This window comes from Puma concolor, chromosome D3 (assembly GCF_028749965.1).
Source record: "Puma concolor isolate L17-30 chromosome D3, mPumCon1.1.hap2, whole genome shotgun sequence".
NCBI classification, from domain to species: domain Eukaryota; kingdom Metazoa; phylum Chordata; class Mammalia; order Carnivora; family Felidae; genus Puma; species Puma concolor.
In genome coordinates, this window is record NC_141678.1 from 7,728,562 (window position 1) to 7,749,221 (window position 20,660).

The 20,660-nt window shown below is 51.5% G+C and overlaps 1 protein-coding gene and 2 long non-coding RNA genes across 3 annotated transcripts; 2 read left to right on the top strand and 1 right to left on the bottom strand.

Annotated features, from left to right (window-relative positions):
• Positions 1-539: 539 nt before the first annotated feature.
• Positions 540-11,824, bottom strand: LOC147575276 (uncharacterized). The gene is made up of 2 exons (XR_015242207.1): positions 9,911-11,824; positions 540-783 (listed from the first exon to the last, which is right to left on the bottom strand). It is a non-coding gene; the product is annotated as an uncharacterized LOC147575276 (long non-coding RNA).
• On the top strand, positions 9,054-20,080 carry HPD (4-hydroxyphenylpyruvate dioxygenase). Its single transcript, XM_025933361.2, has 14 exons — positions 9,054-9,163; positions 9,281-9,307; positions 9,950-10,012; positions 10,368-10,472; positions 11,051-11,093; positions 11,291-11,373; positions 12,318-12,407; positions 13,426-13,529; positions 13,956-14,033; positions 14,601-14,763; positions 14,897-14,968; positions 17,090-17,212; positions 19,533-19,649; positions 19,741-20,080. The coding sequence occupies exons 1-14, from the start codon at positions 9,161-9,163 to the stop codon at positions 19,849-19,851; spliced, it is 1,182 nt and encodes a 393-aa protein (XP_025789146.2). The 5' UTR covers positions 9,054-9,160; the 3' UTR covers positions 19,852-20,080.
• Positions 17,220-18,331, top strand: LOC147575277 (uncharacterized). Its single transcript, XR_015242208.1, has 2 exons — positions 17,220-17,872; positions 18,108-18,331. It is a non-coding gene; the product is annotated as an uncharacterized LOC147575277 (long non-coding RNA).
• Positions 20,081-20,660: the final 580 nt, after the last annotated feature.

A 20,660-nucleotide genomic window follows, 5' to 3' on the forward strand; every position in this document is an offset into this window, starting at 1 on the left:
GACGGGGCACCCACCTCTGCCTGAACAAAGCCTTCCTCTCCAGCCCGCCAACGGAGCCCCTGCGCATGCCCACCAGGTCTCCTAGCTCCCTCCTGGGCCCACCCTGGCCTCCTGCCACGCCTGCCCTTCCCACTCTGCCAGAGGCCAAATGAAGAGGAACTTCTCCAGGTCTTAATGAGTACAACCAGGAGACTGGATTTTTGTTTGTTTGTTTGTTTGTTTGTTTTTTCCTGCTGCTTGAAAATGGGCTCAGAGGTCATTCCCAAAGCATTTCCCAAAATATCTGAGTAATGACAGCATGGCTGGAAGTGGCTAGCTTGTAGGCTTTGGAGAGAGTCAGGCCTGGTTCATTTCTCAGTTCTGTCACTTTTTCGCTGTGCTCAGACACCTCTCTGAGCCTCTGTTTTCTAATCTGTAAAATGGGGATGTTGATAGCACTTACCTCTGAGGGTTATTTGGGGATTTAATGAGTAAAGAGCACAATATATAATGTGCTTAGCACAGTGCCTGGCACATAAATCAGTGACCAGAAAATCAGCGTTTTTGTTATTATTATTATTATTATTATTTTAAGGTGCTCTGCCTTCCAAGGTGACAACTTGGAGACAGATCCCATTCCCTCGGCTAAAGATCTTTTCTTAAGTTAAAAACTCAGTCTCAGGGTGCCTGGGTATCTCAAGCAGTTAAGCATCAGACTTCAGTTCAGGTCATGATCTCACAGTTCGCGAGTTCGAGCCCCGTGTCGGTCTCTCTGCTGTCAGCACAGAGCCTGAAAAATAAAATCTTAAAAAGAAAAAAATAGAAACAAGTCAGTGTCTCTTCTTCGATACACACAAAATACACAGATGACTAATACAAAGTAGATAAATTGGGCTTCATCAAAATTACAACTTTTGTGTTGCAAATGACACCATCAAGAAAGTGCAAAGAACCCACAGGACGGGAACAATTATTGCAAGTCATATATCTGAGAAGGGACTCGATTCTAGAATATAGGAGGAACTCTTACAATTCAATAATTAAAAGGCAAGTAATACAATTTAAAAATAGGCAGAGGGGGCGCCTGGGTGGCGCAGTCGGTTAAGCGTCCGACTTCAGCCAGGTCACGATCTCGCGGTCCGTGAGTTCGAGCCCCGCATCAGGCTCTGGGCTGATGGCTCAGAGCCTGGAGCCTGTTTCCAATTCTGTGTCTCCCTCTCTCTCTGCCCCTCCCCCGTTCATGCTCTGTCTCTCTCTGTCCCAAAAATAAATAAACGTTGAAAAAAAAATTAAAAAAAAAAAAAATAGGCAGAGAGGGGCACTGGTAGCTCAGTCGGTTAAGTGTCTGATTCTTGATTTCAGCTCAGGTCATGATCTCTAGGTTCGTGAGATCGAGCCCTGCTTGGGGCTCTGAGCTGACAACACGGAGCCTGCTAGGGATTCTCTCCCTCTCTCTGCCCTTCCCCCACTCGCCCACACGCCTGCACACACACACACTCTCTCTCTCTAAATAAACTTTAAAAAATAAAAATAGGCAAAGGATATGCATAGAGATTTCTCCAAAGAGGATATGCAAATTGGCAATAAGCACATAAAAATCAACATTACTAGTCATTAGGGAAATGCAAATCAAAACCACAATGAAGCATCACTTCAAGGAAAGATGAAATCTCTAGAATCAAAATGGATGGCCAACAACTGTTAGTGAGGATGGGGAGGAATTGGAACCCTCCTGCATTTCTGGTGAGAATGTAAACGGCTCAGCCACCATGGAAAAGAGTTTGGCAGTGCTCTAAATTTTTTAAAAATGTTTATTTTTGAAAGAGAGAGACAGAGACAGACAGAGACAGAGACAGAGAGAGCACAAGTGGGGGAGAGGCAGAAAAAGAGGGAGACACAGAATCCGAAACAGGCTTTAGGCTCTGAGCTGTCCACCCAGAGCCCGACGCAGGGCTCGAACCCACGAAGCCCAAGATCATGACCTGAGCTGAAGTCGGCTGCTTAACTGACTGAGCCACCCAAGCATCCCTATGTTCTGTCTTGTAACCAAGACTCCCACTTTGATTCGTCAATAAGTGGATTATAGAGGTTAATGAGAAATGCTAACAAACCCTGGTGCACCCATTCAAAGAAACTGGAACCCTCCCCAAATCCACATTTTCAGATGCCAGCCAAGGGCCAACCTTATAAGCACGCCTTTCTAGAACTGCTAGGTTAACTCTTTTCTGCACGTGCCCTTTGTCTTGGGCCAAGGCATCTTGAGAACAAAACATCAGTAGGACCCCACGCAGCTGGGTGAGACCAGCATATATCACTGAACTTGGTTATGCCATACTGAGATCTTGGACCCAGGTGAAATGAAACCCACGAATCACAAAGGTTTATCTTAGACAAGGAAATGGCTTCTTAACATTTCTGTACGAGCCTTTCTTTACCTGAGCAGAGGCGCAAGGATTCAGCACAGCACAACTGTGGCCAGTAAGTTGAAGCTGCTTTGAACACCTTCCGGGGCACAGGCAATGAATATCATGATGTCCAGGGGACTCACAGAAGAAGTACAGTCCCAGAGGCCAAACCTGCCCCCCCACCTGAAACAGAGTTTACAGTGTCAGGGCCCCCCTAGGAGGGCGTGTATTTGTCTGAAAGTCTAGGTATCAGGACTCCCCAGATGGGACCTCCTATCCTAGGGTTCTGGCTGCGGTCCAAATAATTCCCTTGAGTTATTACCTTAAGAGGGACTACTTGAGGCCATCAGTTCCAAGCCAGAACAGTTCTGAAAAGCCAAGATCAGTGATGCTCTCTCCTCTTATCCCCTGAGCCTCCCAGGTACTGGGATTTTGTTTTTCTCTGTTGTTAAAAAGTCACTATGTCCCACTCAGTAATTAAAACTTTAATTCTTGCGGTGCCTGGGTGGCTCAGTTGGTTAAGTGTCCGACTTCAGCTTAGATCATGATCTCATGGTCTGTGAGTTCAAACCCCGCGTTGGGTTCTATGCTGATAGCACAGAGCCTGCTTTGGATCCTCTCTCTCTCTCTCTCTCTCTCTCTCTCTCTCTCTCTCTGTCTCTCTCTCTCTTCTTTCTTCCTTCTTCTCTCTCTCTCTCAAAACCAGAGAATCAGACTATCAGTCAGTTCATTGATGGAAACTACAACTAGTGGAAAAGTCAAATGCAACAATCCATAGCCATGAGATGTCTCCCATCTGCCAGGAGTGGGTGGGAGGGTCACGGTCCTTGTGACATGCCCTCGCCCAACCTGCTGCTTTGGGCAGGAATCACAGTTAGGAAGGCAACGAGTCTGCACCAGAAATAGCCGATCAGCAGCTGAGTTTTAACTTGTGCCATCAGAAAGCAAACCCTTCATCGTGGACATCTGCACAACCAGACGGTCCGGCAGCACCCGTAATGTTTTCACAGCGGCCGCTCCGCAGAGGGGTGTCCCAAATCTGGCCAGCTCATCGAGTGGAGTGATTTCACCTGATTTTCATTCCACACAGCTCGTGATGGGGCTGAAATGGCTCGCAGCAGACAACAGCAGGTGTCAGCCCAGAGTCGGAGCCAGGCAACCAGGCTCTGTGAATTCAGGATTCCAAAAGTCAGTGGCAAAAAAATAAAAAAGGTAACTATGTAATCTGATGGATGAGTTCATTAGCTTCATCGTGGTAAATATTTCACAATGTACGCGTATTTCGTATTTCGTACATTGCATAGCAGGAAACCACATTGTAGACCTTAATTATGGGCAATTTTTTCTAGGGAATTTTTATTTGCCGGTTACACTTCAATAAAGCTGAGGGGGAAATGGCACTGGGTTTTCTTTTGCTGCAGCCAAGCCAGAAGGCTTTCCTAACTCTTTCTGTCATGTTGGTCTTAGAGCCCAGGTAGGTGACCTCAAAAGTACACACGTCATCTGGAGTATCATCAGCCTCTAACGGTCAGACAGGCAATTTCACAAGAACTCATTAGCAACCTCAAACTGCCTTTTAAAAAATTTTTTTAAATGTTTATTTAAAGAGAGAGAGAGAGACAGAATGCAAATGAGGGAGGGACAGAGAGAGAGGGAGACACAGAATCCGAAGCAGGCTCCAGGCTCTGAGCTGTCTGCACAGAGCCTGATGCAGGGCTCGAACTCACAAACCATGATATCATGACCTGAGCTGAAGTCAGGCATTCAACCAACTGAGCCACTCAGGTGCCCCTGAAACTGCTTTTTATAAACCTCAAAAGTGTATCTCCATTTAGAGATTGCTTCTCTTTTTCAGTTCTCGCTCTCTTTTTTTTTTCCTTAGAATTTCCAAAGGGCGAAAATCATAGTAAGAATCATCAGTTACAGATGATTGTTCTGTTTCCAATACTCGTAAGATTTCAAATTCCAGGCCACCCACGTGGCAAAATACAACAAAGTTGCATCCCAGTGACTTTTATTTTTTTATTTTTTTGCAACTCTCTCTAATTGGGATGATCCCTCTGGCACTTATGAAATTACAGGCATATAACAGTTTACATCAATTTTAACCATACATCCAGATGCAATAGCTGTAAAATACAAAGGCATTTTAAAAGTTCCTTCTCCTTCATTTTCATTGCAAATTTACTTAAACCCCTAGCAGTAAATTCAGTATTTATGGGGGGGTTGTGGCAGCAGCACCAGCTGGAGCCCCCCCTCTTTTCCTTCCCCCCTGATTTGCCTGAAGCTTTGCTCCAGCTCTGAGAACTGATTTAACTTTTTCCTTCCCGCTTGGAGGAGAGAATAATATAAACTTCCAACGTTTTTGGTCCAACCAAAGGCCACCATTGGAAATGTTTGGGCTCTTTCTCCTCCTGCCTTGAGGAGGGAACAAAAACCAAAGACATCACCCCCTGAGATTTCCCCCTTTCATTTTAGCCAGCGCACCCAAAAGAGGCCAAGGGATCCGGCTCCTCAACTCTCCTGGGCTCCTTCTATCACTGTCAGATCCCAGAGGTAATCTGTGTTTCTTACAGCAGATTCGGCTGTGGCTCAAACAGCTCTTGCAAAAACCACGGGTAACTGCAGAGCCACCCACGCACCAAAGGATGGCTGACCATTCCGGGAGGCCACGCAGGCCACCCCAGGGCCCCTGGGCAGGTACCGAGCACTCAGCAAGGGCTTCAGAAAAGAGCTCAGGGCCAAGGCCGCCTGGGTCACGGTCACAAAGGAAGAAGACAGCCAGTGCTTATACAGCTAGGAATCTCATGCTCATATCTTAGCAAGGATGTCCCTTTTCCTTCACCCTTCCTTTCCCCAGACAATGCTTGTACCGCATTCCACTTGAGTCAGGATCCATCGAGCACGTCCTATCGCCGCCAGCACGGGTTGGGGGTTCCCAAGGCCACCACCAGGTTTGTTAACGTGCTAGGAAGAGTACAGGCCCCAGCCTATGGCCATACCCACGCCTCAGATGTGTTACAGCCAAAGGACACAGGGCCAAACCAGCCCAGGGAAAAGGCACGTAGTTGGAGTCCAGAGGAAACCAGGTACAAGCTGCCAAGGGCCCTCTCCCGGGGAGGGGGGGGGTGTCCCATGGGATGCACTGCTTTCCTCCAGCAAGGGGTTTGTGAAATGTTGTCTACAAAGGAACCTTGCCTGAGCCTCGGATACCAGGGTTTTTACTGGGGGCCGGTCATATGGGCACCCCGCTCCACAGCACAAACCAAAATCCCAGACTCCCAGAAAGAAAGAAAGCAGGTGTTTGCTGTAAAGCACATGGCTTATGCAAACAGTTTACACACAAGGAACTACTCTGATCATTTCTGGGGATGGTGGGGACCTTCCTGAAATTCAAGTTTCTCAGTGCCAACCAAGGCTCAACCGTGAAAGCCGGCCTCTCTCCTCAAGCCTGCTGGGTTTACTCTTTTCTGCACACCAGGGCATAGTGGAAGATGAGCCTTCATAGTCCCTCTGGAGAGAAGACTCCATGAGCGAGGCTTCTAGAACCCAGCTCCCAGCTCATATTGGGCAGAAGGAGACAACTCAGAAACAAAGAGCAGAGACGGCCATAACCCAGCCACTGCTGATGCGTTATCCAACTGGGCCCAGCCTGCGAAGGAGAGTCTGGGAGGGAACGTGGGGGCTACAGAAACTGAGCCCTGTGGGCTCTCCCTCCCCAGCCCCGGCGTGCAGCTGAAAGAGGCACCTAGCAGTATATCCAGAGTGTGACTGAGATCCACAGTGTTTCTGGAAGCAAAGTCCAGAGGGTAGGACAAAGCCACCAGCCCTGGCCAGCTGAGCCAGACATCTGCCTCCAGCCCTCTGCTGCTGATAATCTGCTCCCTTGATCTGGTAAACATTGACTTGTGCCTAGGACACCAGTCAGGCCAAGCTCCAGGAGTAGAGGTTCCAGTTGGCCACTCTGCGCACGGGGACGGGATGTTCCGCCTCGGCTGGGGGGCCGAGAGGGCTGCACTGAGGCCCTTCTCCCTTGGTGGAAACTTCTGGCCTGTGAGCTCCACTCTGGGCTCCCTCCACACCATTTTTCTCAGTTAGAAACCTAGACCCAGAGGGCTGAGGTAGACACTGGGGGCAGGCTCACAAGGCACCCCCAGAAGGGGCAGAACAAGGAGGTAGGATCACCTTGCCAGTCTCCAGACTTGCCCAGAAAGCAGAAGAGAGAAGTTGGGAAACGATGTCTGGACTGGTGGAATGAGATCCAATCCCAGAAGCAAATAGGCCAGGGTTTGGATCTCTATTCTTTTTTTTTTAATTGTTTAAGTGTTTATTTTATTTTTGAAGAGAGTGAGAGAGAGCACAATAGGGGGGCAGGGCAGGGAGAGAAGGGGACAGAGGATCCATAGCAGGCTCCGTGTTGACAGTAGGGAACCCCATGTGGGTCTTGAACTCACAAACTGTGAGATCATGTCCTGAGCAGAAGTCAGACGCTTAACCCACTGAGCCACCCAGGCACCCTAATCCCTATTCCTACCAGCTCTGAGACCTTGCAGACACATGTTCCTTCTCTGGGCTTCAGTTTCCCCATCCTTCTAGTGGGAATACCAACATCTCCTATTTGTATGGAAGGCAATGCAGGAATTAAAAGTGCAGGCTGCAAGGGCCCCTTGGGTGGCTCAGTCGGTTAAGTGTCTGACTTCAACTCAGGTCACGATTTGGCAGTTTGTGGGTTCAAGCCCTGCGTCAGGCTCTATGTTGACAGCTCGGAGCCCAGAGCCTGCTTCAGATTCTGTGTCTCCCTCTCTCTCTGCTCCTCCCCCACTCATGCTCTGTCTGTCTCTCTCTCAAAAATAAATGAACATTAAAACATTTTTTTTAATTAAAAGAAAAAAGTGTAGGCTGTGGCATCAGAATAACCCATTTCATATTCCAGCTGTACCGTGCCCCTTGCTAACTGCATGACTTGGGAAAGTTCTCTAATTGTCCTGGACCCCACCTGAGGGCTGCTGGCTAAGGCTGACCCGTGGCAGGGCTTAGCTAAACCTCAGACCTGGGTCTGGTGAGTTCTTAGAGGGCTTCCTGGAGAAGGTGGCCACTTGAGAACAGCCCATTGGGAGGGGGGAGCTGATAGGGTTTGCTGAGGAAGGCGGAAGGGGGGCTCCTCCCTGGCACAAGCCACTCTCTGCTCCCCAGTGAGGAGAGAAAGGCATGGGAGGGAAGAAGGAAAGAGGAGAGTAGCCTCCAGCACTTTCTTACTGTTAGTTTCTCACCTGAAATATGGTAATGTTGGATCAAATGATCCTTAAAGGCATTACCACTCACGCTGATTTGTTTTTACATACTGAAAAGAAAAAGAGGGGGGCTCCTGGGTGGCTCAGTTGGTTGAGCGTTGGACTTCGGCTCAAGTCATGATCTTGCGGTCCATGAGTTCGAGCCCCACATCGGGCTCTGTGCTGATAGCTCAGAGCCTGGAGCCTATTTCAGATTCTGTGTCTCCCTCTCTCTCTCTCTCTCTCTCTGCCCCTCCCCCACGCATGCTCTGTCTCTCTCTCTCTCTCTGTCAAAAATAAACTTAAAAAAAGAAAACAAAAGAAAGAGGGGAAAAAAGGCTTGATGCAGGACATTTGGGGAGCCCAAATGCAAGAGGGCAGGGGGTCACAACACAGTCATGAGCCAAGACCGTAAGCATGAGAGACTAGAAAAAGTTTCCAGGCAATGAGGATAGTTGAAAAGTAAGTTCCCTGAGAAAAGGGAAGGATGGCTCAGCAACAGAGGTTCTGGGGACTGGGGTGGAACGAGAGGCGGCAGGCTGTCCTGGGACCCTCAGGTGAATGCCATGGCTGGCCAGCAGCCACCATTCCATCTTTCAGGAAAGTGAGACCTGAGACCTGAGCAGGCGTGGGGCTGCTTAGGAGGGTCCTGGCATTCCTCCTCCGAGAGCCATTAGCTCCACCTTCCCACCAGTCTGCAGATATTGCGAACCTGGGGCAGGGGGCAGGACCATAACCTCTTTCCCAATACTCAGGCTGTGGCAACGCCAAGGCCCCCTATTCTCCATCAGTTGCCGAGAGCCCTAAAGGAACATAAGTAATTATGACCAGCGCTAACAAGTGACCTTTCCGCACGCCAGGCGCTATTTCAAAAACTTATGCTTTATCTCACTTAATCCCAACCATACTATTATGGCTTCCATTTTACACACGGGGAGACTGAGGCTCAGAGGGGTTCCATGACTTTCCCCAGTCACATAGTTTGTAGCAGGGCCAGGATCCAAACCCCATACCCATGCCTCTAACCACCATGGAGTATGACCCTTTTACCTAATTATAAACCATGTACTCGCTATGCATTCAGGGCTTCAAGACCAGCCCCTATCCCCCCTCAAATTCTCCCTAAACAAGAATTCTGGAGCGACCACTGCACTCCATCTGGCCTTGACTTCTGAGCTTTCTATTCTGATGGACAGAGAAAACAGTCCCAGCCTGGGGTACTGGAGTGTGCCCTTGGCTCTTTGCTGTGGCCCTGCGCTGCTGGCTATTGGCCTTGGGGGTCACACCCCTTCTCTGGGCCCGACAGCATCACCCTGTCCAATGAGGCTGCGGCTAGATCAGAGGCTCCCAGGCCTAGGTGCTTCCAGCACTGGGATCAGCTCCCGCCCACCCCTAGGAAGGCCAGGAGCCCAGGGGCGGGACCTGTTCGGAGTTAAATACTTGTGAACAGCACTCCACTGGCCTCTTGTCTCAGTCTTAGAGCAGGAAGTTTGACCTCGATTAATCATGGTAAGTGCCTGCCGGCGGCCATGGCAGCCTCCCCCTGGTGACATCTGCGGTGAGACTTCCAGACACGTGCCTTGTATCTGAGCCTCCGAGTCTTAATGTCCTTTTCTTTCTCCTCAGACGACTTACAGCAACAAAGGAGAGAAGGTAAGCAGGAGGGGAGATGTGGGGTCAGGGCCCCGGGAGACTGGGATGTCAGCAAAGAGCAGGAAGGGAACTTCGGTGGGTGTGTGACGTCCAAGATGCTTGCTCAGGTTCATCTCTGCCCGTCCCTGTCCCCCAAAGACTTAGCAGGACTCAGCCTGGCCTTGCTAAGAAAAATTTTACCTCTTCTTCTTAAATTTCTACCAATCTATTAATCCTGTCTAGAAGTTCTTTCTAGATTTTTTTTTTTTTAAATATAATCTCTCGCCCGACATGGGGCTCAAACTTATGACCCTGAGATCAAGAGTCATATGCTTTTCCGACTGAGCCAGCCAGCCAGCCCTGGAAGTTCTTTCTAAGGTCTAACTTAAATCCGTGTGGCTGTAGCAAACGGCAGCTCCCCTCTGGGAGACCTGGGCGGGGCTCCTGTGGGGGCTTTCTGATCCTAACCCCCAGGAGCTCAATCTCTACCAGTCTCTACGTGAGAAACGTCTCTTGAGGCTTGGCAAGGCTGCAGGGTGTTTGGTTTCTCGGTTTTGGAATTAAGGGCCGGCACAAGGAAAGTGATTAGACGACACCTCTCCATCCGCACTTTTCTAGACCCACCTCCAGAGACTTAGCCTCTCCCCTTCTCTCCTTCTGCAGCCTGCGAGGGGCCGATTCCTCCATTTCCACTCCGTGACCTTCTGGGTTGGCAATGCCAAGCAGGTAAAAGCTGGGGCCGGGAACTGGAGAGGGCAGAGGGCAGGCAAGAGAGCCTCCTGGACAAGGGCGGGCCTCCAGTAGGGCCTGTGATTGGCCCCTGGGTGGGGAGGATCAGGGCCAGTGTTGGGACCATCCCAGGAAAGACAGACACTCTTTGGATCCTAATTACACAATCAGGGCCTCAGACCCCAGCAGGAAACTTATCTGACATCAGAATGGGCCAGGCAGTGGCCTTTCTTCGCAGAACGGACTCTGTGCCTGGGGCAACAGGGCAGACAGTCTTAGGGGGACTGGAGGCTCTCAGCTGGGGGCCCCCCAGGCTGGCCCTCAGGAACCCGGTTGTAACTCTGTGATTTAGGCTGCGTCATTCTACTGTAACAAGATGGGCTTTGAACCTCTGGCCTACAAGGGCCTGGAAACGGGTTCCCGGGAGGTGGTCAGCCACGTGATCAAGCAAGGCAAGGTGAGTCGCCACCCCAGGACCCCACTCACCCAGGAGGCTCCCACTTGCCTTCTCTGCCCCTGCTGGTCTCTGAGTCTCCTTAGGGCTCTGGCCTCTGGGTGAAGTAGACCAGGAGGCCCTTTCCCCAGGCCCACCCGGTTCTCTCCCAGGACATCTGGTGGGGCTAAGGGAACATGGGCTGAGAGCCCCCACTCTCCCCTCCACGGGCACCTTTGTACAACTTGCAACACGGATGTTAGTTTCATCTCCTTGGCCTGGCCCAACGCTGGCCTCACAGATGTTCCCGATAAGTTGGCAGAGGCCTCAGACATCAGAACTGAAAGTCCGAGCAGTGCCCTGGTCCCTGGGACCCCTGGGGATTCCCTCCCCTGGGGGGGGCCAGAGCCAAGAGCTCAGCTCAGGGAGAAGCTAAGGCAGAGACGGAGCTGGAACCCAGGGTTAAGGAATCCTGCCCGGCTGGGAGGGGTGATGTGGTCCTGGGGTGTCTCCCAGGTGGGCAGGGAGGAGGGGATGGTAATACATCGCCAGGTGCTCTCCTGAGCCACCAGCTACCCCTCCTTTCTCCTCTGTGTTGTTAGATCGTGTTTGTCTTCTCCTCCGCCCTCAACCCCTGGAATAAAGGTAAGGAGGCCCCGGGGGCTCAGGGTACCAGGGGGTGAAGACAAGCTATTGTGGGGGAAGGGTAAGGAACAAAGGAGTGGGTCCAGTTCAGGGAGGGTTCCCCAGCCTAGAAGGAGATGGAACCCCGGGACTGACAGTAGAGGGGAGGGGGGAGGGGGCCATGGCTCTAGCGCCATGACCTCCCCTACCGGCCACAGAGATGGGCGACCACCTGGTAAAACACGGCGATGGAGTGAAGGACATCGCATTTGAGGTGGAAGACTGTGACTACATCGTGCAGGTGAGACGGCTTCTGGGCTGCCCTTGGTCTGTCACAGGGTCCCCTGTAGGTCAGGGCCGGAGGACCTGCCGTGTTGGGGTGACAACCCCAGACACTGCTGTGATGCACACCTGAGCTCCACCTTGCCAGCCGCATGTCGTCTCCCCGAGCCTCAGTTTCCACATCTGTAAAATGGGGACAATCAGAGCACCTACCTCACTGAGGTTTACCCCGAGGAAATGAGATCATAATTACGACTTCTCGAGCGTGACTCTGAACCAAACACCCTATTCGAGAAGCAGCTTGGAGGTTCAGAGCATAGACTCCAGAGCCAGACTGCCCAGGTCTGAATCTTATTATCTGTGAGACTTTGGGCAAGTGACTTAACTTCTCTGCGCCTCTGTTTCCTCAACCATAAGATGGAGACAATCACAGTACCTTTCCTGTAATGTTGCTGTGAGGGTGGAAGAGGTTACTACCTTCACTGATGCCTGACATGTGATAAGCACAGCTATGCAGTCAGGTTTTGCTAAATAAATGCAGGAGTCATGCATGTAAGGGTGCCTGGCAAGGGTCTGACACAGGTGCTCGATAAATGCCCGTCAGATTCTTCCTATCCAATCGCCTGTTTTACAGATGGGGAAGCTGAGGACTGGAGAGGGGGAAGGGCCACAGAGTGGGTTAGCAGAGGTGGGACACACCCCCACCCCCACCTGGTTTGTCTCTCGTAGCCCCAACCCTGGGCCTGGGTCTCAGTTTCCCTATTTGCCAGACGGGCACAAGGCATGGGTGTCAGGGGCGGTAGCTGAAGCTGGCTGTAGTTCCCGCCCGGGGCTGGAAAAACCGGAGGAGCCTGTGGCAGGACGAGGTGGGGAAGTCCCGCAGAGGCTGGACCCCAGGGGAGCCGGCAAGGGCTCTGGGAGGGTCCAGCACTTAACCGCCTCCCTGACCCATCTCCTCTGCAGAAAGCCCGGGAACGGGGCGCCAAAATCGTGCGGGAGCCCTGGATAGAGCAAGATAAATTCGGGAGGGTGAAATTGGCTGTGCTGCAGACGGTGAGTTAACTTCGGTGCCCCTACCCCTCCTGCTGTCCGCTCCCCTGAGATGCCAGGATTCCCCACACCATCCTCGCCCCCCCCACCCCACCCCCACCCCCCGCTCCATCCTACCCTTGTGCCCCTTGTGCCTCGACGCAGACGTTCTCCCTCAAGTCTGACTGCCTGCAAGGCTTGGCCAGCGGCTCATGGGAGCAACCGGTCCCCCCCCACCTCCAGCTTCCTCCCTTCCTCCCCTGCGGGGTGGGGAGGGAGATGGCAGTGATGACAATGGGATGTAAACGAAAGGCAGGGGCTCTGCAGAAGGGAGTGAGTGGGGTCTGGGGAAGCCCCGCCCTCTTCCAGCTGTGTGACTTTGGACAAAGCACACCACCTCTCTGACTCGGTCTGCAGGGCCTGCAGCTGGACCGCGTGTGTGACGCGCGACAGGCTACTTAACTCTTCTGTGCCTCCAGTGTCTTCAACTATAACCCCGGCCAGGGTCATTGCGAGGCTCAGATGAGCTCATTTGTGCACAGCATTTCGAACAACAGTGCCTGGCATGTCGCACACACTCAGCAAAGATTTCCAAGGCTGTGTTACTGTCGCACAGAGACAATCACAGATCCCATCACCTCAAGGTTAAATGCAGCTTAAAGATTGTTAAGATGACTGAAAGAACCCTTGGGTACAATTTGATCCAATGCCCTCATCATTCTCACTTAGCCAACATATTTTTCTTGAGCCCCCACTACTTGCCAGGCACTGCCCTAGGTGCTGAGGATACTATGATGAGCCAAACTGCGGCCTTGCCCTCACAGATCCTGGGCCCAGGGGGCGGGGAGGTGGGGGGGTGGGGCAGGCAGACCGTTAAAGTCCCGAACACATGGCAGGTGGCAATTCGTTTCAGAAAGGGGGAGGTGACCATATTGAGCTGGGGTCAGACCCAGGCGGAAGCTGTGTTGGCATCATGACATGTGGCCCAGCCTCAGTGGGGATGAGGGCTCAGGGGCCAAGCTGCGCTGTTTTCCACCCATAGTACGGGGACACGACACACACCCTGGTGGAAAAGATGAACTATACCGGCCGGTTCTTGCCTGGATTCGAGGCCCCAGCATTCGTGGACCCCCTACTTTCCAAGCTGTGCGTACGCCTCAGGCCCGGGAGAGGGGAGTAGAAAAGGGGGGGGGGGTGGAAAGCACTTCCCTGATCCTCCATGCAGACGGGGCTTCTCTGAGGGGACAGAGCGTCTGGGAGCCTGCCGGGGAACTCCCGAGGGTCCCCAAGGGTGGCTTGAAGGGGTAGCACCGAGGCTAAGAACATAGGCTCTGGACGTAACTGCCTGGGTTCAAACCGTGGCTCTGTCATTTTACAGCCATTTGACCTCAGCAGTTACTTCGTTTCCCTCTGCCTCAGTTCCCCATTTGTCAAATGGGGCTAGTAAGAGTGTGTGAGCTGACACGAACGGCTGCCTCTGGTAGTCCTATGTCACAGCGAGCTATTACAGTGGGAACGGGGAGACTGAGGAAATAGCCCCATCCTCACCGCCTAATGGCTTCCTTCCCCCAGGCCCAGCTGCAGTCTGGAGATTATCGACCACATTGTGGGAAACCAGCCTGATCAGGAGATGGAGTCTGCCTCAGACTGGTGAGTCCCGGCCCAACCCCTCCGCGCAAAGGAGTCAGGCCCGCCCCCCAGTTCTTGCCTCAACACACTAAAGTGGGAAATGGGGCCACAAGGGCGCAGGAGCCTAGCCTTATGTCACCGAGGCATCTTCTCCCTGTAAAGCCATCACCGTGGAGTCCAGGGGCTTTGTGGCTCAAAGTGATGGAAAGGTCTTCTCTCTGACGAACCTTGGGGAACCTCGGCACAGAGGGGGTCATGGTCCTGGGAGACCTGGAGGCAGTCTGCCACTCCCCAAACAGTGCCCTTGTGCAAATTAGGAGCAAGTGCCCTTCTCAAAGCACTTCTATCTGTTGGACCTTTGCCATACTACACGGGTGTTGTTACAAGACACTTCACTTCCATCCGAAAGAAAATTGTCATAATAAAGGTACAGGTCTATGATGTATATGATGTAAGTGAACAGTGGTTCCTTTTTGGAGCCTGCTCGGGGTGGGGCGGGGGGTATTGTGGAAGGTGGAAATAGAGACAGGGAGCCAGTCCCCGGCTGGCGCTCAGAGCCAGTGGGTCCATAATTATGCCACCCCGCAGGTACCTGAAGAATCTGCAGTTCCATCGTTTCTGGTCTGTGGACGACACACAGGTGCACACAGAATACAGCTCTCTGCGCTCAATCGTGGTGGCCAATTATGAGGAGTCCATCAAGATGCCCATTAATGAGCCAGCACCGGGCAAGAAGAAGTCCCAGATCCAGGTGGGGCCTTCCCTGGACCCCGGGGGCCTGGTTGGGGAAAAAGAAAGCAAGAAAGAGGTTTCAAGGCTCTTGCAGGGGCTGGGGTGTGGGTGACAGGGGCCAATGACAGTGTTTTCCTTGTTTCCTCCCACAGGAATATGTGGACTATAATGGGGGCCCTGGGGTACAGCACATTGCTCTCAAGACCCAAGACATCATCACAGCGGTTAGAAGCTCATTCCTGGTCCTAATTCAGCTCCAGAGCCAATCTCTGCAAAATGGAGGAGAGCATGGGGGGCGGGTAGTAGCAATCCTAGGGCGTCTTCACCGGCCCAGATGGCTGGCCCGGCTCCCTGACTGATTGCTGCCACTCCCGTGCAGGCACATCCCCACCCCAGAGAGCTCAGGTTCTCTGCAGAACAGTTTCTCTGCTGGCTTTAAAAGTAGCAGGTGCCAGAGGAAGGAGGTGCCTTCCAAAAGAGGAAGCCTGGATTCTAGTCTTAGTTCTGCAAGTGACTTGCTGTGTGTCCCTGGGGGACACAACCCCCTCTCTGGGCTTCAGTTGCCTCACCTTGAAAATGAAGATATTAGGCTACAAGGTGGATCAGGTCCTTTGAGCCAAATTAAATGTGCCGAGTCTGTGGAACCAGCCCTTGGAGAGACTGGGCCCTACCTATTCCCTACGTGGCAGTACATCAGAGTGGACAGGAGCCTGAACTGCCCCATTCCATCCTGGCCTAACCAGGAATTCACTGTATGACCTTGGCAACTTTGTTCATTTGTTCATTCATTCCCCCATCCAATAGATGTGTACTGGGCACCTATTATATGCCAAGCACCCTTTTAGGTACTTAGGATACATCAGTCAACAAAACAATAGTCTCTGCCCTTATGGAGACAACAAGTAAAATACATATATTAGATGGTGAGAGTGCTGTGGAGAACAAAGCAGGGCAATAGGAGAGGGAGGGGGAAGGACACTGCACATTTGATAGGGCGGTCGTGAAAGGCCACACTGAGAAGGAGGCATCTGAGAACACAGGCTTGTAAGAAGGGAAGCCTGTGGACACCTGGGAAAAGTGCCCCAAGCAGAAGGGACAAGCAGGGCAGAGGAAGGTTGAAGGCACAGCCAGGAGATCAGTGCGGCTAGAACAGAAAGAGCAAGGGAGAGGAGGTAGGAGATGAGGTCAGAAGGTGGAATTGAGGGCAGATGGTGAGGGCTTTGAACTTGACTCTGAGGACATCACTGTGAGGTAAGCAGAGAAGTGACACGATTTCACCTGTATTTTTAATTTATTTTTTTTTATTTTTTAAAGTTATTTATTTATTTTGAGAGAGAGAGAGAGAGCATGAGCAGAAAAGGGACAGAGACAGAGAGAGAATCCCAAGCAGGGAATCCCAAGCCCCGATGTGGGGCTTGATCTCATGAACCGTGAGAGCATGACCTGAGATGAAATCAAGAGTTGGACGCTTAACCGACAGCCACCTAGGCACCCCTAACTTGTATTTTTTAATTTTTTTAAACTTTATTTTACTTTATTTTATTTTATTTTATTTTTGAGAAAGAGAGACAGAGTGTGAGCAGGGGAAGGTCAGAGAGAGAGGGAGACACAGAATCCAAAGCAGGCTCCAGGAGCTGAGCTGTCAGCACAGAGCCTGACACGAGGCTCAAACTCAACGCCCGTGAGATCATGACCTGAGCCGAAGTCGGACGCTCAACCAACTAAGCCACCCAGGCACCTCCTAACTTGTATTTTTTAATAAAATCACTCTGACTACTATGTTGAGAATAGATATTTAATCTCTCAATGCCTCAGTGTCCCCAGCTATGAAATAGGGATAATTGTTTGGATACCTCAAAAACTTACTGCATGGACATAATGAGGCAACACACAGAAAGTGCTTGAGATAGATACATAATGAGAATTCCATAAATGTTAGTGATTGCTGTTCTTTTTTAACAAGTTTTTTTAATGTTTATTTATTTTTGAGAGAGAGAAAGAAACAGAGTGTGAGCAGGGGAGGGGCAGAGAGAGAGAGAGACAGAGAATCCGAAGCAGGCTCCAGCTCTGAGCTGTCAGCACAGAGCCCAATGCGGGGCTCGAACCCACAAACCATGAGATCATGACATGGGCTGAAGTCGGGCTCTCAACCGACTGAGTCACCCAGGTGCCCTGCGATTGCTGTGGTTCTAACAGGGCCTACAAGGTCCAGAAGGGGAGGGGCATGAGGTCACAGGGATGCATCCTGGCAGGTAGGGGAAGCTAGGATAGGGACTCTGCCTCCTCCTGGCTAGGGGTGTTGAGCATGGAGAGAGGAGACTGACCTTGACCCTACTCTGAGACAGATTCGCCACTTGAGAGAGAGAGGCATGGAGTTCTTGGGTGTTCCATCAACATACTACAAACAACTGCGGGAGAAGCTCAAGTCTGCCAAGATCCGAGTGAAGGAGAACATTGATGTCCTGGAGGTGAGGCGAGTGCAGGATCCTTGAGTTTGAGATGGGGAGAATGAGCCCTGAGTTTCATCTTGCCTCACAAATATTGTCTAAGCCTCTACCCTGCATCAGGCACTGGGACACAAGAGGAAAACCAGACTGGGTCCCTGCCATCATGGGACTTGCAGTCTAGCGGGGAGACAGATAACAAACAAGTAATAACACAAACACCATCAGAGAGAGAGTTGGTGCTGTGTAGAAAGTTAAAACAGGCTACGACAGAGAATGATCTGGGGCTACTGCACCAGAGGTGATCTAGGAGGGCCTCTCTGAGGAGGTGACATTTCAGTGAACTCGAAACAATAAGCAGGAGATGGCTGTGTGAAGGGCTAGGGGAAGAGCAAGCACAAAGGTCGTGAGTCAGGAGCAAGTTCCAAGTGTCTGAGGAATGGAAATAAGGCAAGAACGGATGAAAGGAAGTGTTTGAGGACTGGCCTAGGTCATAGAGGTAGGCTGGGGCTGATTCCTCTTGTAGATTCTTTAGGAGTTTGGATCTTGTTCTTCTATGGCCAGAAACCAATGGAGGGTTTGGAGGGTTTGGGGGTTTTGTTTGTTTGTTTGTTTTTGTGTGTGTTTGTTTGTTTGGTTTGTTTTTAACAGCCTTATCCATATATAGGTCACATAACATATAAGGCACTCTTTTTTTTTTTTTAATTTTTTTTTCAACGTTTATTTATTTTTGGGACAGAGAGAGACAGAGCATGAACAGGGGAGGGGCAGAGAGAGAGGGAGACACAGAATCGGAAACAGGCTCCAGGCTCTGAGCCATCAGCCCAGAGCCCGACGCGGGGCTCGAACTCACGGACCGCGAGATCGTGACCTGGCTGAAGTCGGACGCTTAACCGACTGCGCCACCCAGGCGCCCCAGGCACTCTTTAAAAGTATACAATTCAGTGGTTTTTTAACTACCCACTATGTTGTGTAGCTATCATCAAAGTCAATTTCAGGGCGTTTTTCATCACCCTAAAAAGAAACCTCACACCCCTCATCACCTTCCTCCCTGCAGCCCTAGGCAAGCACTCACCCATCTTCTGTCTCACTGGATTTGCCTCTTCTGGACATGTCATATAAATGGCATCGTACAATATGTGATCTTTTGTGTCTGGCTTCTTTCACTCAGCATTATGTTTTCAGGGTTCATCTGTGTGGTAGCAGGTGTCAGTGCTTCTGCCTTTTCGTGGCTGAATCGTAGTCCATTATATGGATATATCACATTTTTCTTATCTGTTCATCAGTTGATGGACATTGGCATGTTTCCACTTTGGGGCCATTGTAAGTAATGCTGCTGTGATCATTCTCATACGAATTTTTGTGTGGACATGTTTTTCATTCTCTTGGGTTTATACCTAGGACTGAAATTGCTGGGTTATATGGTAACCCTATGTTTAACCTTCTGAGGAATCCGCAGTTTTCCATAAAGGCTGCACTATTTTACATTCCCACCAAGCAACATATGAGAGTTCTGACTTCCACTGGAGGATTTTAAACAGGGGAATGACACCATCCAGTTTTTTAAATTATTTTTTATGTTTATTTATTTTGGGGAGGGAGAGACACACACAGCATGAGCAGGGGAGGGCCAGAGAGAGAGGGAGACACAGCAAGCTTCAGGCTCCACACTGTCAGCACAGAGCCAGACGCAGGGCTGGGAACCCATAAATTGTGAAGATTATGACCTGAGCTGAAGTTGGTTGCCTAGCCGACTGAGCCACCCAGGCGCCCTGACACCATCTGATTTTTGAAAGATCCCTTGGATGTCTGTGGGGAGGATGGATTGCAAGAAAGCAAGAGGGAAACATGAGGACCTGTGTAGAGGTGAGGCGACTGGGGTGGTCCAGGACAGCCTTGATGGTGGCTGGCATAGGGACTGAGGCAGGTGGGTGGTAATAGGACAATTTAGGGATCTATTTGGAAGTGTCTGGAACAGCGGGAGAATGGGGTCTTTTCTTGGCTTTCAGGTGCAGGAGCTCTTATGGACTTTCTTTTTTTGGTTTTTATTTTTTAAATGTTTATTTACTTTGAGAGAAAGAGAGGGAGAGAGAGAGAGGTGGGGAGGAGGAGGGAGACAGGGAGAGAGAGAATCCCAAGCAGGCTCTGTGCTATCAGCTCAGGCCCGGAGGCGGGGCTCGATCCTACAAACCATGAGGTCATGCCCTGAGCAGAAATCAAGTCAGATGCTTATCCCACTGAGCCACCCAGGCATCCCCTTAGGGACTTTCTAAAGACCCCACCGTGCCACATTAGACGGGTGAGCCAGCCGCCCCCCTAACCCTGCCCCCTGTCTCCTACCTAGGAGCTGAAAATCCTGGTAGACTACGATGAGAAAGGCTACCTCTTGCAGATCTTCACCAAGCCCGTGCAGGATCGTCCCACGCTCTTCCTGGAAGTCATCCAGCGCCACAACCACCAGGTACCACCTGTCTCCGACAGCCCTCGGGAGCATGCAGGGTAGCATGGCTGGCTTTCTGGGCCCGCAGCTCACCTTCTCTCTCCCGCTCCAGGGTTTTGGAGCCGGCAACTTCAACTCACTGTTCAAGGCTTTCGAAGAGGAGCAGAACCTGCGGGGCAACCTTACCGACTTAGAAAACAACGGGATAGTGCCGGGCATGTAGGCCGCGGGTGGACCTAGCGAGGCCCCGCCCACCTGCGGGCGCCCGGTGGGCCACGCCCCCAGACCTGGAACACGCCCACCCCACCACGTACCCTGAACTGCAAGCCCTCCTTACTGGCCACTCCCTTAGGCCCCGCCCACCAACCCGAAGCACCAGGCTCTGACCACGCCCCCTCGGTCGGACAGCTCCTTGCTCCCGCCCTCGGAATAAAGCGGACCGGGGTCCCGTGCGGGGTCGTGGTGTTTGTGCCTGGCTGGAGCAGTGACGCCCTTTGGCCTGCAGGGGGTGCTCAGGGCGTCAGCACTGCCGGAGGCGTCTGCGTTCTAGCTTCGCAGCCCAGAGCAAGCGAGGAAGGCACGGTGCAAGCGTTTTGCTAAGAGAGACCTTGCAGGCCAGGGAGAATTCTGGAACCGAGGAGGGCAGAGGGCTGACACTCTAGAGGGGAAGACAGTATCATTTCATAGAGTGGTAAATACTATGAAGATAAAGCGGGTGATGATGAGATTGAGCAGAGGTAAAGCTGGGAGGGGGTACTAATTTCAACCGAGAGAAAGCCCTTCTGGAGAGGTGACATTTGGGAGCCAGCCATGGGGAAATCTGGGGAAAGAGCATTCCAGGGAGAGGGAAAAACAAGGGTGGAGGCCTTGAGGTGAAACCGCGCTGGACAGCGTCCTATCTGATGGCTTTACGATCTCTGTCCCAGGTTTCCTGCCCTGTGCCCAAACTTACGGACCTCAGAGAGAGGAGGATGTTAGCCAAGGGACTCCCGCTCAGCAACCTAGAGACATGGTTCCCAGCCTGAGAAGTAA